Here is a 13,864-nt window from a genome sequence, read left to right as displayed (position 1 = left end):
ATGGAGGAAAAATGCAGGGTTGTCCAGCAAAAAAAAAAAAAGTTTAACCTAGCTCAACTTTTACTGAAAAATATTTGGCTGCCATTGGGTCAAAGACAAGGTTCTGCCAGAGGGGTTACACAGAGAGACAACAGACATTCATACCTATGCCAGAGTTATAATCATCAGTTCATCAGTTCTGCACACAGTAAACAGCTTTTAGAGCAGCATATGCTCACATCCAGATGTCTTTTTCAGGGAAGGCCTTGCATTTCAACCGAAAAGTATGCTACTTCATGAGTCATTTCTTAATGAGAACAATCAGGGAACTTCCATCACCCCAAATCCCAAGAAGCTGGGATGCTGTGTAAAATGTAAATAAAAACAGAATGCAGCAATTTTCAAATCTCACATTTTACACTATATAAAATACAAAACACATCCACTGAGATAAACTAAGACATTTTACTGTTTCATGAAAAATATTAGCTCATTTTTAATTTGATGATGGGGTAACAAAAGACTGGAAAAGTAAGTGGCACTAAAAAGGTCTTGATGCATTCTCAATCATCCAGGAAAGTAAATCTCCAAAAGTTGATTCTGTTCATCTGGACGTAGCGTTTTGTGGGAGAAACGTTTCGTCACTCATCCAAGTGACTTCTTCAGTCTCAGCTGACTGCAGGTTTCCCCAATCTTATAAACAATACATTTGCATAATGACTGAAACCAGCCCACTGAAGGAATAATGGGCTGGGAGGTCAGTTCCTTAATCTTAATTATGCAAATTCTCATGACCATTGATCAACAACCACTGACCAAAACCCACTGATCAAAGAACACTGATCAATGTCCATGAGTACCATTCACAGAGAGTTGGGGAATGGCTGCAATCACAGCACTGTAAGATGGCGAGAGATGTACCCTTAGGCCCCCTCCTCGATTCAGAGATGGTCTTTCCCTTTTCACGTAAATGGCCTCCTTGACTCCGCGCTCAAACCAGCGTTCCTCCCTGTCCAGGATGTGTACATCCTCATCCTTGAAAGAGTGTCCACTGGCCTGTAGGTGTAAATGGACTGCAGAGTCCTGGCCTGATGAGGTAGCTCTTCTGTGTTGTGCCATCCGCTTCGCCAGAGGTTGTTTGGTTTCCCCGATGTATAAATCCTGGCAATCCTCCTGGCACTTAACAGCGTACACTATGTTACTCTGTTTGTGTCGGGGGACCCGATCCTTGGGGTGGACCAATTTTTGGCGCAGCGTGTTTTGGGGTTTAAAAGCCACAGAGACCCGGTGTTTAGAAAAAATGCATCTCAACTGTTCCGATACTCCTGACACGTACGGGATCACTACAGGTTTTCGCCTGGGCAGCGGTTGTCCTTCTCTCCTGGATCGGCTGGAGCTTTCTTTAGGTGTCTTTCCAGCTTTGACAAAAGTCCAGCTGGGATAACCACATTTACTCAGGGCCTTCTTGATGTGCTGTTCTTCTGCCTCCCTGGCCGCTGTGTCTGTGGGGATGGTGTTCACTCTGTGTTGTAGCGTCCTGATGACACCCAGTTTGTGCTCCAGTGGATGATGAGAGTCAAACCTTAGATACTGATCTGTATGTGTAGGTTTACGGTATCTCTGAATCGAGGACGGGGCCTAAGGGTACATCTCTCGCCATCTTACAATGCTGTGATTGCAGCCATTCCCCAACTCTCTGTGAATGGTACTCATGGCCATTGATCAGTGGTCTTTGATCAGTGGGTTTTGGTCAGTGGTTGTTGATCAATGGTCATGAGAATTTGCATAATTAAGATTAAGGAACTGACCTCCCAGCCCATTGTTCCTTCAGTGGACTGGTTTCAGTCATTATGCAAATGTACTTTTTATAAGATTGGGGAAACCTGCAGTCAGCTGAGACTGAAGAAGTCACTTGGATGAGTGACGAAACGTTTCTCCCACAAAACGCTACGTCCAGATGAACAGAATCAACTTTTGGAGTGGCGCTAAAAAGAAACAGCTGGAGGAACATTTTGCAGCAAATTAGGTTAATTGGCAACACCTCAGTGACATTATTGGGTATAAAAAGAGCATGTTAGAATGCCAGAGCTTCTTAGAGGTGAAGATGAGCAGAGGTTCACTAATCTGCACAAAAACTGCAGTTACAAATTATATGACAATTTCAAAATAATAATCCTCAATTTAAACTGTGAGGTCTATGGATATCTCATCATCTAGAGTACATAATCTCATAATAAAAACTTGATAATCTGGAGAAATCTTAGTACGTCTTTGGACAAGACTAGAAATCAAATATTGGATGCCCCCAGGCCTGGTGGCTCTTAAGCAGGACTGCATTAAAAAACAGACATGATTCTATCATTGAAATCACAGAATCGCTCAGGAACAGTTCAAGAAATCCTTATCTGTGAACACAGTTTGCTGTGCTAACTGGAACTGGGATTAAAGCACTATGATGCAAAGAAGACGCCATGTGTGAACATGATCCAGAAATGCTACTTTCTTCTCTGGGTCAAAGTGGAAAATTGTTTTGTGGTCAAACAAATTGAAATTTGACTGAAGAGTTGAGAGACCATCTCGCTTGTTACCACTGCTCAGTTCAAAAGCCACCATCTCTGAAGGTATGAGCTTGTATTTAGTGACTTTGGACATATGGATAGGCCCCATCAGTGCTGAAAGGTATATAGAGGTTTCGTAAAATATGTTGTCATTCAGATCACGACTTCTTCAGAGAAGGCCTTTCAGCAAGACAATGCTAAACCAATGCATCACCAAACAAAATATGATAAAAAATGACCCAGGACTGAGACAAGAACAGCCAAGAACAACATTTGTCTCCTAAAAGTCTCCCCAGCTCCCACATGTTTATGCACTCCTGTTAAATAAAAGAAATGGTGGTAAACACTGTCTCTACTTATTTGCGATGTGCTGCTGCCGTTAAATTCAAAATGAGGGGTGGTGGTATTTTTCTGTCTAAACATTTGATATGTTTTGTATGTACTACTGTGAATAACACAAATTTTTTTACACAAATTTTCTTGCAAATTATTTACATTTTACATAGCATCCCATTCCTTTTTTCAGAGTTGGGGTTGTAAAAAGGGATGTGACAAATTCAAATTTTTAACAGAAGGGGAACAAAAACTGCAGCAAAAACAAAAAATAACAAGCACTAACCCATTTTACCCAAAACAAAACCTTGTTACAAGAATCCAAATGGCACCAATTTCTTGGAATGTGTAAAATTTGAAAGTGGAAATGTCATTTGCATATAAAGCTACATTAAATTTATTTTTAAAACCCCAAAACAAACAAGGGTGCTGCCAATCAACTTTAAAAACAAAACAAAACAAAAAAACAGTTTACACTGCCTTGGGTTACACAATGGCACCTCTACTCTTTCTCCTCTTAAATCTTCAACCACATAATTCCTGTGCCAGAGCAGGAGTGGGGCCCACCATAACAGCTGACATTACAAAATATTTTCAGTGGCTACAGCTCCTTTCCTTGCAAACTCAATGAAAATTTACCCAGAAAGCCGGGATTACATGAGCCGAGCAAAGCCAACCTCTTGGAGTACCTTAGTTCATTCTCTTCCAGCCTCCTGCTTTTCTCCCTCTCTTCTCTATTTCTTACTCTCTTTCTCTTTTCTTTAATTCACCTCCACACTGGCCACACACACACACTTACAGTACAATAATAAATGTGTTGAGATAATGTGGCTTGGAAACCATATTCAGTCTTCACTTGATTAAACACTGGAATTTTGCATGGTGCCCAGAAATGAGGTTAGCAAATGGCTTCTTTGGTTGCCAGCTTGGAAATGCACAAAAGGAAATTGAGGGAGAACATAGTGTCTGCCGCTTGCTGGCTTCTAAAAGTGCTTGATGAATGTTAGTGTACGTCACTTGGGATAATCCAAGTTAGCTGTGTGTGGACTCCAAATATGGCTGGAGTGTGACTGTTAGAGGTTGTAATGACTGCGCTGAAGTGAGAACCCTGCACAGGGCCCCTCTCAGAAGGTACACACCTCAGCTCTGCCTTTCCTCTGCAGATGGACTCACAATGAACTCTCAGTTTCACCTCAACCTTGATGTTGCAAGAACTGCAGATACACCAAAAAGATTGTTGATGCAATTAAAAAAAATAAATCTGTCAGCGATCTTTTTTAATATTTAGTTTAAATTTACCTGTTCGGTTATCTTAAAATAGTTCTGTACAATAGTGTATTTGAATTCATCATTATGTGTCTGCACGAGTGTTTAATAATCACCCATAGCTGTATATAAAATGGTCAACATAAGCTTGTGAATTATTTAAAGGTTTTGTGTTGCCTACGTATGTGTGTGTGTGTGTGACTGCTTTGTAATGTCATCCCATAGGCCCTCCTGATGTGGAGCAGGCTTGTGAACCAAGTGTGCGTACCTGGAGCCCTCATTCAGCAACCGAGCAAGACATCGTTGGCCTGCCAGAGTGCCCTTCACAGGGCTGCATGCTTCAGCTAGAGTTCGCATACCCACTGGTACCTGACTCCTTGACTGTGTGGGTTACATTTCTTAGCCGCGAGGAAACGGCGCTGCCTGCGATCCATAACATCTTGCTGCTGGCCGTCAGTGGAAACAACATTTCACTGGGTCCCAGCAATGTTTTCTGTGATACCCCGCTCACTATGAAGCTGGACATTGAGGAAGAGGTGTATGGGGTACAGTTCTACACTATGGAGCAGCATCTGGAGATCGACGCCACTCTTTTGACATCCAAGCCAAACTATAAACTCTGCAACCATTGCCAGCCTTTACGCTACCGCCTGTTGCGTCAGCCACCCTTCACACATGCCCCCAACGGTCTGCTGCTGAATGAACCTACCCACCGATATACAGATAGGTGAGTGACCTGGTAGGTGAATATTTTTCTATGAGTGCCCAGACCTCCACGTAAATCGCCACTCAAAGACTGTCAGCATCACACAAACATTTCTGAGTGAAATATTTCTGACTTGGCCTGTTCATAGTCCACCAAGTTTTATGTATTTCAGCTTGTCATATGGTTTGTGCAAGCTTGCTGGCAGGTGGGCAGAAAGACAAACAAAACAATGCAAAACAAACCGCTCGTACAATAAGTTTGCAGCGGCATGAAAAATATTTCTGCAAACGGTTGTTTAAGAGAAAAAATGGAGACTTGCTGAGCAGTCACTGTATACTTTCCTTCTTTAGTGTGATGTAATTAGGAGTTTTTTCAGGGCATGCCAGTAAAAAGTGTTTTGTTTTTTTTTATCTGTGGAAACTATTCACTTAGATATGTTCTCGTAATACCAGATATCCTTTTTAATGCCCCCAGGAACATAAGCAAGCCGCCTCTTGTTCTGCAGTTTCAAATCTGTTGCCCAACATTTGTTTCCTATAAGTCATAGGTCAGTTATTGCCCACATTTGTTTCCTCCCCCCCCATATTCCATGAAAGGGCAAATAGATGGCCTGTTGAAGGTATTATCTGCACACTGTGGTGAGAATTTAATGCTTTGCTTTTATGGAATGTGCTGACACAGGAAAAAAAACATGTTGCTATACATGGCAGAGCTGTGTGTTGTGCCATCCCACTATCATGCTGTCAGTCTGGTTCCCATGAGAAGGATAGTGCTTGATAAGAGGCAAAACAGTGAGCACACACGTTATGCAGGATGCAGTGATGATATCTAACTTCCATAAAGTGCCTGTACATAACTTCCCGGTATAGTGTGAGTATCCGTGGAAGGTTGCCTACAGTAGGAATGTATTTATTTTGAGGTTTTGGCACACTTCAGTTATTATTGATGTACTGTAGGTAGTTTTACTGCTGTGGTGTATTTCACTAGCTGTGGTTGCATTCCAGTGGTGGTGGTCAGTTGCGATGGCTGTCTGTTTTCTGTTGTGAGAGCATGTGCGATCTTGTTTCTGTTAAATGGTCAGCGAAGATCTAGCAAGTAAGTATGTGTGTTCTAGCCATAAAAGTCTGTAGCTCATCCAACTGAAGAAGAACAGTGTGTCTTTTAGGACACATTTATTTAGAAACACTGTGGAACAAAACAAACAAAATAAAAACATACTGTACAACCTCCAAAATGCAGAATGAAGGGGCATAATGTTTTCACTTTCTTTTACTGATCAGGGCATAAACATTAAATTAGACACGTCGTTCGGAATACTGATGCAGGCCCATTGGCTCGTCACGAAGCATAACAAAACAAACATAGCCTCTGACATTGTGAAGGTCACCCAGATGTTTTTGTCCGCCACAAATCTAGCGTAAAGTGCTCCGTTTGACTACCTGAGTCGATTTGCTGAAATGCTTTTCTTGACCACACAGACAGTTGCATCGTCTTGCAGTATGTTTCAGTGGGTTTGACAGACACGGATGATTGACCTTCCACTTTCAGGCTTACTGGCCTTCAGATTAGTTGAGGCAAACTGAGCAAAGGAGATGCCAGAGAACATACCTCCTAAGTATCAACCCATGTATGATGGATTGTTTGGTCAAAGTAACGAGATGCAAAGTGGGAGTTAGGACTACTTGAGGGGTAAATTATGGCCATGATTGGAGGGCAAAGAGGGACAGTATTAGGAGGTCAAGCAAGTGTAAGGAAAGAAGGTAGCAGAAGATGGTTCGACTCCTCCTCAAAGGAGGTCGTCCAGTGGCAGTGCTGCTACTGCCCCCTTTGCAATTTAACTCTGGTTCTGTACAGTTCTGCATATTATCTGCCACATTTATCCCTTTAGCTACTGAAGTCTAGATTTGCTTGTTTAACTATTGTGTGGCACTCTTTTTGGCTAATTCTGAAAGCAAGTTAGATCTTAAACCGAGGACTTTATATGTAGTTCTGGTCAAATGGGGGGAACAGCAGTTCTTTCCTTTAAGTCAATCTAATGTTCACACTCAGTTCACACAGCTATTTGAAAAAGTAGGCAATGTTTCTATATCACTTTATTGTCAACACTAATTAATTTATTTTGTTAATAGAGTTAGGGGATTACTTTTTCTCATAACAAGAAGTAAAAATCACTGATTAGTCTGAAATCCTTCGACAGCAGCTACAGCGATTATTACTTTACTCTCTTCGGTCGCCTCTTCATTACAAACATAAAAAACATAATCCATAGCAAACCGTTAGTAATCTGGTAAAGTAAGTAAGTAAAGTAAAGTAAAATTTTGTTTATATAGCACATTTCTAGATAAAAGATCACAAAGTGCTTCACAAGGTATAAAACAAAAACAGACAAAAGTTAACAAAATGCAATTCTAAAAAGATGTGTTTTTAGTTGTTTTTAATCTGGTAAAGAGTAGGGCTTGTAACTGGCAGAAATCATTAATCAGCTAAGGGTTAAAGGTTCAGGAAGAGCCAGGACATTTCTCTGTCCTTGTTTAGTTTATTTGCCTGATTTTTCATCAGGCAAATGCAGCTGTTTATGCAAAAGGAAATAGAAACTACAGACCCGCGCAACCCAGAGGACTTCTAAAAAGGCATACGATTGCCATAAAAATGATTTCCTGTCCTGTTTGAATAATTTATTTTAGCTCTATACATATAGCACAGGTTAGTGTGGGTGTATAATTAATAGTCCTAAAAAGTAAGGCTTTGTTTGGTGATCTTGCAGGTTCAAATTAAGGTTTTTTTTTTTTCTCAACTTCCTTATATTTATCTGTTTTTCTCATCTGGAGTCTTTCCGCCAAGAACAACAAGGAGCTACAGAATGGAAATGCATCTGCACATAAGTGTCCACATATCAGTAAAGGCTGGAACACACAGACGAGCACAGGCACACACCAGCAATCTTCTTGCTGTTAGTAGCCTTCACGTATGTTAACTCATGGCTCTGTGTAGTTCGAATACCTTTGAAATGCATTTTACAGGGCTTTGTTCAAGACTTCACAAGAGAGCCAATATGAAAAAAAATTTATTCTGGGGTTTTGAGAAGAACAAAAAAGCACTAATGATGAAATCTTATCATGTGACACGTTGACAGTGACTGTAGTAAGGTCCTTTGAGCTATGAGTTATAAAGCAGATATTTTACATAGCTATAATTAGTTACAGATAAGTGTGTTTTTATGAATACTGGATAGGAATTCTGATACTAAATTGTTTGAAACCTATAGGTGTGGCTGTTATAAATTCGTCCACAACATCACTATGTGCTTTTGAGGTAGCAAACAAACAAACAAACAAACAAACAAATTAAAAATCTCTATGCTATTTGTTCATTCTTCTCTGCTACCAGTGGCTTTACTAACATATGACCACATTTAAACTGGTGCCTTTTTTATGCCCGAATCATTCAAAGTTCAGTGTTAAGTGGCTCTGAAAATGGTCAGGCACATGGATTGGACAAAAAATAATTCAGTAAGAAAGCATTCAGTGTCCAAACAAAATTTTTGAAAGACTTTCCGAAACCCATGCTCAAGATCAGTAAAAAAAAAAACCCAAACAAACAAAAAACCCCACAAAAAAACACGATGAGAAGAAAGTCTGGCTACTTTGTCAGTGAACGCAAATTCATTGATTAAACTTCACATTAATTGATTAAACAAGAAAATGGGAAAATTAATAACCGTGAACACAAATCAGTAGATTAAATATCGCAGCTATTTCACCCGCTTCCCAGAAGCTGTGTTGTATCATTATATCAGTGACAAGAGGAGAAAAAAATAATGTGTGAAAGGACAAAGGACCCCACGATGGAGTCTTGCAGATCCTGAGGAAACTGCCTTTGTGCCCCAAGCTGACTGTGATGTATGACACGGGGGGATCTGATCTCTTGGTGTTTTCTCAGAAAATAACTGAGGATGATATATGGCTCAGTTGACATGAGCTGATAATCTGTTTATTGCTTTTTAAATAAGAAAGTCGTGGGGCACGCTTAAATAAATTTTTGCAATTGACTGCTACAGTATTGACACGGGTAACAAGTTTGCAGTTCTTTGCCTATATAGACCTAGGCGCCGGACATAACCACAGTCTTTGGCTTAGTCACTCACCTCAGCTTCCTTTCTAAGCCTTTTAATCCCAGCGTGGCTGTAAACCACCGCTCCAACTTTGCTACTGAAAGAAGAACATGATTCTCCGGAGTCATGAGCCATTTTTTACACGCTTTTCCCAGCAATCACATCATCGTGCATGCGAGAACCCAAATGCCTGATATAGTCGAATCATGAGATGGTTTTTAACCTGATAGTACACAGTCTATGGCACCCAGGTAAGAATGTTGGTGGTAACAATCTGGGGAATTTATTTATCTTACCTCACTCCCTGCATGTAAGACAGTTGTGTGACCTATTCTGAGAAATTTACCTGAGTTCATGTGTGAAAATTGTCTGTCAGAGAAATAAGCATGTAGCGCTGTTTTTATCTTGATTTTAGTCCCTAAATCAAACAGCATGTTTGTTCAAACAGCCATGTATTGAAAACTACAGCACTGTTTTTAGTTGTATTTGTGAGATGACGGTGAAAAGCTAGAAGGACTGACCATCAGCCTAATGAGAACTAGATTACCTCATTAGATCCAGTCATTAAAATCATCCTTTCTGCTTGTTCTTGCATGAGCAGGCCTCCCATTGTGGCCCAATCAGTAAGTGCTAGTGCTTTTCAGTGCACTGGATTGCCGGAAACCGAGCGGCCCAAATACCTGCCCATCCACAAAAGGGAAAGTTGTGTGCCTCCTTTCAAAGCGGCATCTGTTTCTCTCTTCTTTCCGTCTATTCTGCATGTTTGCTTTGCTCAAAGATAAAGTCTCCCAGAGCTTGACTTTTCCAGAGGCTAAACTAATTCAATTAGAAGGGACATGTTTGAGTGTAACCTAGAGTTGCACCAGTATGAACCAACATTGCAGAACAGGGCATACTGTTGTGCAGATGAGAGTCTGTCAGGCCAAACGTTCTATGTTGATAATAATAAAGCCAACATAAATAACTAATCTCAGGCACGGACTTTGCTGTAAGAGAATTCATTTTGTTACTTGATCTTTAGGCTTGTCACTTTTTATATTTCGTACTTCACGACGAACTTATACTTGGTCTAGGTCTTTCTGTTGGGAATGCCATGAACAAACATGGAAAAGTGAAGAAACAACAAAATTATGCAGATTACATGTTTTACCCTAAGCATAAATTGAAAACATTTACATGTTCTCATTCAGTAGTAAATAAAAATAAAGTGCTCAGAAAAGGAAAAGGCTTTCCTGAACCTCATTCAAAGCCTTCTTTAGTATGATCTGACTCTTAAGTGTAAATCTTTGCGGTACCAGGGAATGTTTAGTGCTTGATCCTCCTGATGCGTTACATTCACACTCTGGAATATATGGCAGCTTTGGGAATAGTGTGATATGCCTGTGCGTGTTTTAATTAAAGCCTGTGTGTATGCGTCTCTCATTGCTATGTAATTCTATGGGCTGTATGCAAGGTGCTTTCTGTAATAGGCATATTTATGGTTCATGTGAAATAATCCATGGCTAAACTATTGGTTCTACTTAATCCCGTTCGTAGATGCCATTTTTAACTGATATACCTAAAAAAGGCTGCATGCATACAGCATTCAAGCATTCCCTTTACTTTAAGAACTGAAAGACATCAACATGCGCTACTACATATTAACTGTTGCGCTGTTGGATTGTACTACAACATCTTAAAAAGATATATTGAAAAGTTGTATTCTTTAAATGTAAAGTGATGTTTTTTATAACACCTGCAAATCAGAAATCCAGCATCTTAAATAATAAGGATATTTCCTAAGATCAATCAAAAGATACAATACAGAAATGTCCAGCGTTTGTAAGGTACGTTCATTTATATACTCAATAAGTCTGTGGCTCCTTTCACACAAATAATTGCATATTTTTAAGTAATTTCAGCGCAGTGTGGGATTGAGGCAATCAGCCTGTGGCCCTGCTGAGGAGTTATTGAAGCCCAGGTTGCTTTGATTGCGACCTTCACGTTGTCTGTATTTTTATGTCAGGTGTTTCTCATCTTCCACTCGACAGCATCCCATACATTCTCTATGGGGTTCAGGTCAGGGGAGTTGGCTGGACAATCCAGCTCGCACGCTCAAGACAGATGTTTTAGAAATAACACATCATGTGTTAATTTTTAACACATCTGCGTGTCTCGTTAAGGACTAAACACATGTTGTTTTGAACACCATCACTGTGTAGCACATTTAGCACATTCTCTGTATTAAATATTTCTACAAACTGAGCAACAGTCCAGAAGTTTTTCTCCAGGTAAGACGTTTCTAACATTGTCTCGGTTAGCTACAGTATAACACTTGTAGCTCCTTTCTTGAATCTTCTCTTTGTGAACGTCTCACAAGTTCTTCAATTGACTTTTTTTGACAATCCTCTCAAGGCTACAGTCATCCGTGTTGCTTGTGCACCTTTTCCTACCACACATTCCCTTCCAGTCAACTTTCCATTAACATGCTTCGAAACATCCGATCTACTCTGTGAGTAAACTCTATGAACAGCCAGTCTTTTCAGAAAGGACCTTAAATGTGGTTTACCCACCTCATGGAGGGTATGGATGATTATCATCTGGACAGCTGTCAGCAGTCTTTCTCATGACTGTGGTTGCATGTACATATTTTATTGAAAGAAAGATGGTATTTATACTGTTTAAAAAATAATGGACTCAAAATCAAAATATTCTAATACTCTGAATATATGAATATAGACAAAATTTGCCAAAGAGTTACATTAAAGTTCCCAAATCTTATGCCATGATCACAATCCGCCCCCCAAAACCATGAAAGCCTAACAGGAGAATGATGATTGAGAAGCCATACCATAACAAATGCAAACAAAAACTAGAAATGAGAAACCAAAAAAAGTATCAAAACAGGAAAAAAAACTTAAACAATACAGATGTAAATGAAGGTGCTTTTGTGATTCAATTATTTTGTTTTTATTGCATGTTTCCAGAACTTTCTTTCGTTGCCTTTACTTATTTTTACTCTTGTTCTTTGTCCAGTTTTTTTTGATAAAGTTAAATTGTAATGAGTCATAAAATAACACACTTGCCTCAGTTTTTAAAGAAAGTAATCCCACTGATTACAGGGGCCAGTAGTTAGAAGAGGCAATCTGATTATGATAGAGGTACAACGTAAAGGCAAACAAACCAGAGAGAATAAATAAACATTTTGCAATACTGACTTCCAAAAAACACCCTCACTTACATTTTTATTATTTACTTGTTTTCTTTCCCTGGGATTAATTGCTTGTCTAGTGGTTTTGGTTTCTCATTCATAGCTTTGATTATTTTTTTGTTTATGGCTTTGATTTTCTTATTTATATATTTTCCTTTCAGACTTTTTTGTTTCAGAAATCCTTATCATGGTGCCTCAAAAAACCATTATGGTGACTTAGACAATCAAAGTGAGTAAGCCTCCATTATTTCTCCCGTATTTCGTCACAATGGTTCCTTGAATCGCTGTGATAAGGAAACACAACAAAGCTGGACCCGAAGTGGGTAAAAGCAGACGTATCAGTCGATCGGAAAGACAGATATGTGAAAGTACAAACTTAGAAGTTTACTAGTTGAATAAAGAGACACACAAACTCACCAGTTAACTTAGCAACAATTCTAACAACTTGATCTCCACTGACCTGGTCTGATGAAGGTTTTTCGTATGCAGTCTTTTACTTTTACTTTCTTTGCATGTGGCATTTCTTTGTATTGTCCAGACATATGAACTTACTGTGTTTTTTCTCACTCTTTGTGCAGGGATGTGATACCACATGTTACGTATACTTACCAGGTCCAAACAATCTCCAGTCAAAGTGAGAGTGAGCCATCTCCACCTTTGGTGCATCAACTTGGGGCACCCTATTGTGGTGATGGTCGCATCAAAAGGTAACAGGCACCACGTATATATACATATATATATGTATGTTCTGGAGGAGGACAGACATTTGTTCAGAACTTCTCGGAATTTCTCAGAATTTCCGGGAATACGCACTTCTTTTGCAGTGGAGGAACACCAAAGTAATTGCTTACGGATCTTGCTTCTTCGACATCTTTAAGAGTTCTGAACAAATGTCTGTCCTCCTCCAGAACATCTTATGTACGCAAACGCGCGTTCCAACTTCTTATCTGGTGTGCGTCTTTTATTTTGACAGCAAATGCGCACCGGTGGACTACTTATGTGCAGCCCTGTATATATATATATATATATATATATATATGTATTCTAAGCACTTGTCTCCTGCTCTTTTAGTTCCAAAGGAGAGGAATGTGACGATATGAACTCTATGAATGGGGATGGCTGTTCTAGTCAGTGCAAGAAAGAGCCATTCTTCAACTGTGTTGGTAAGTCTTGAAAATGCTCTACTGCTATCTGATGCTCTGTCCATAGCTCTGAGTTCAGTATGACAGGATGATATAGCAGCGTATGCATAACCATTTAATAGTCTTGAAATAATTCCTTGTGCAAGAAAAGTTAAAAAACAAAACAAAACAAAAAAACAATGAACTGTTTCATTAGTAATCACAAATAAACTTGTTTTAATTGCCAAATGGGACATAAACACACACAATTTTATAAAGGTGGGATTTCTAGTAAAGTATTAACGCTTTTAAAATTTTTTCCACATTATTATTATCTGTTCGGATTCCCATGCCTCATTATTTCACAATAAAAAGAGACTGCAGACATTTAAACGAGACTCACTTTGTGAATGAAAGGATTTGACACATCGTCTGGGTGTACTTCAAGTACTCGATGCCTATTCCAAACAAATAAAACACCAGGAGATATCATAATCACTCCAACCTCTTGTATAAAGAAAAAAAACCTGGAAATCATTACTTTTAAATAGAGAAATGTTGGGTCTTTTTTTTAACATAGTTGAAAGAGAGACATCTCCT

The 13,864-nt window shown here is 39.4% G+C and overlaps 1 protein-coding gene across 2 annotated transcripts in view; it reads left to right on the top strand.

Annotated features, from left to right (window-relative positions):
• pappaa (pregnancy-associated plasma protein A, pappalysin 1a) overlaps positions 1-13,864 on the top strand; it is a 99,955-nt gene that overhangs the window by 24,451 nt on the left and 61,640 nt on the right. For both annotated transcript variants that reach the window (XM_063478446.1, XM_063478445.1), the window contains exons 7-9: positions 4,362-4,863; positions 12,722-12,850; positions 13,215-13,306. In XM_063478446.1, coding sequence (XP_063334516.1) covers positions 4,362-4,863; positions 12,722-12,850; positions 13,215-13,306 — 723 coding nt within the window. The remainder of the gene's footprint in view (positions 1-4,361; positions 4,864-12,721; positions 12,851-13,214; positions 13,307-13,864) is intronic.

Source organism: Pelmatolapia mariae, linkage group LG7, assembly GCF_036321145.2.
Source record: "Pelmatolapia mariae isolate MD_Pm_ZW linkage group LG7, Pm_UMD_F_2, whole genome shotgun sequence".
NCBI lineage: Eukaryota > Metazoa > Chordata > Actinopteri > Cichliformes > Cichlidae > Pelmatolapia > Pelmatolapia mariae.
Note: the sequence above shows the minus strand (reverse complement) of the source record. Positions and strands in the feature narration are given on the sequence as shown.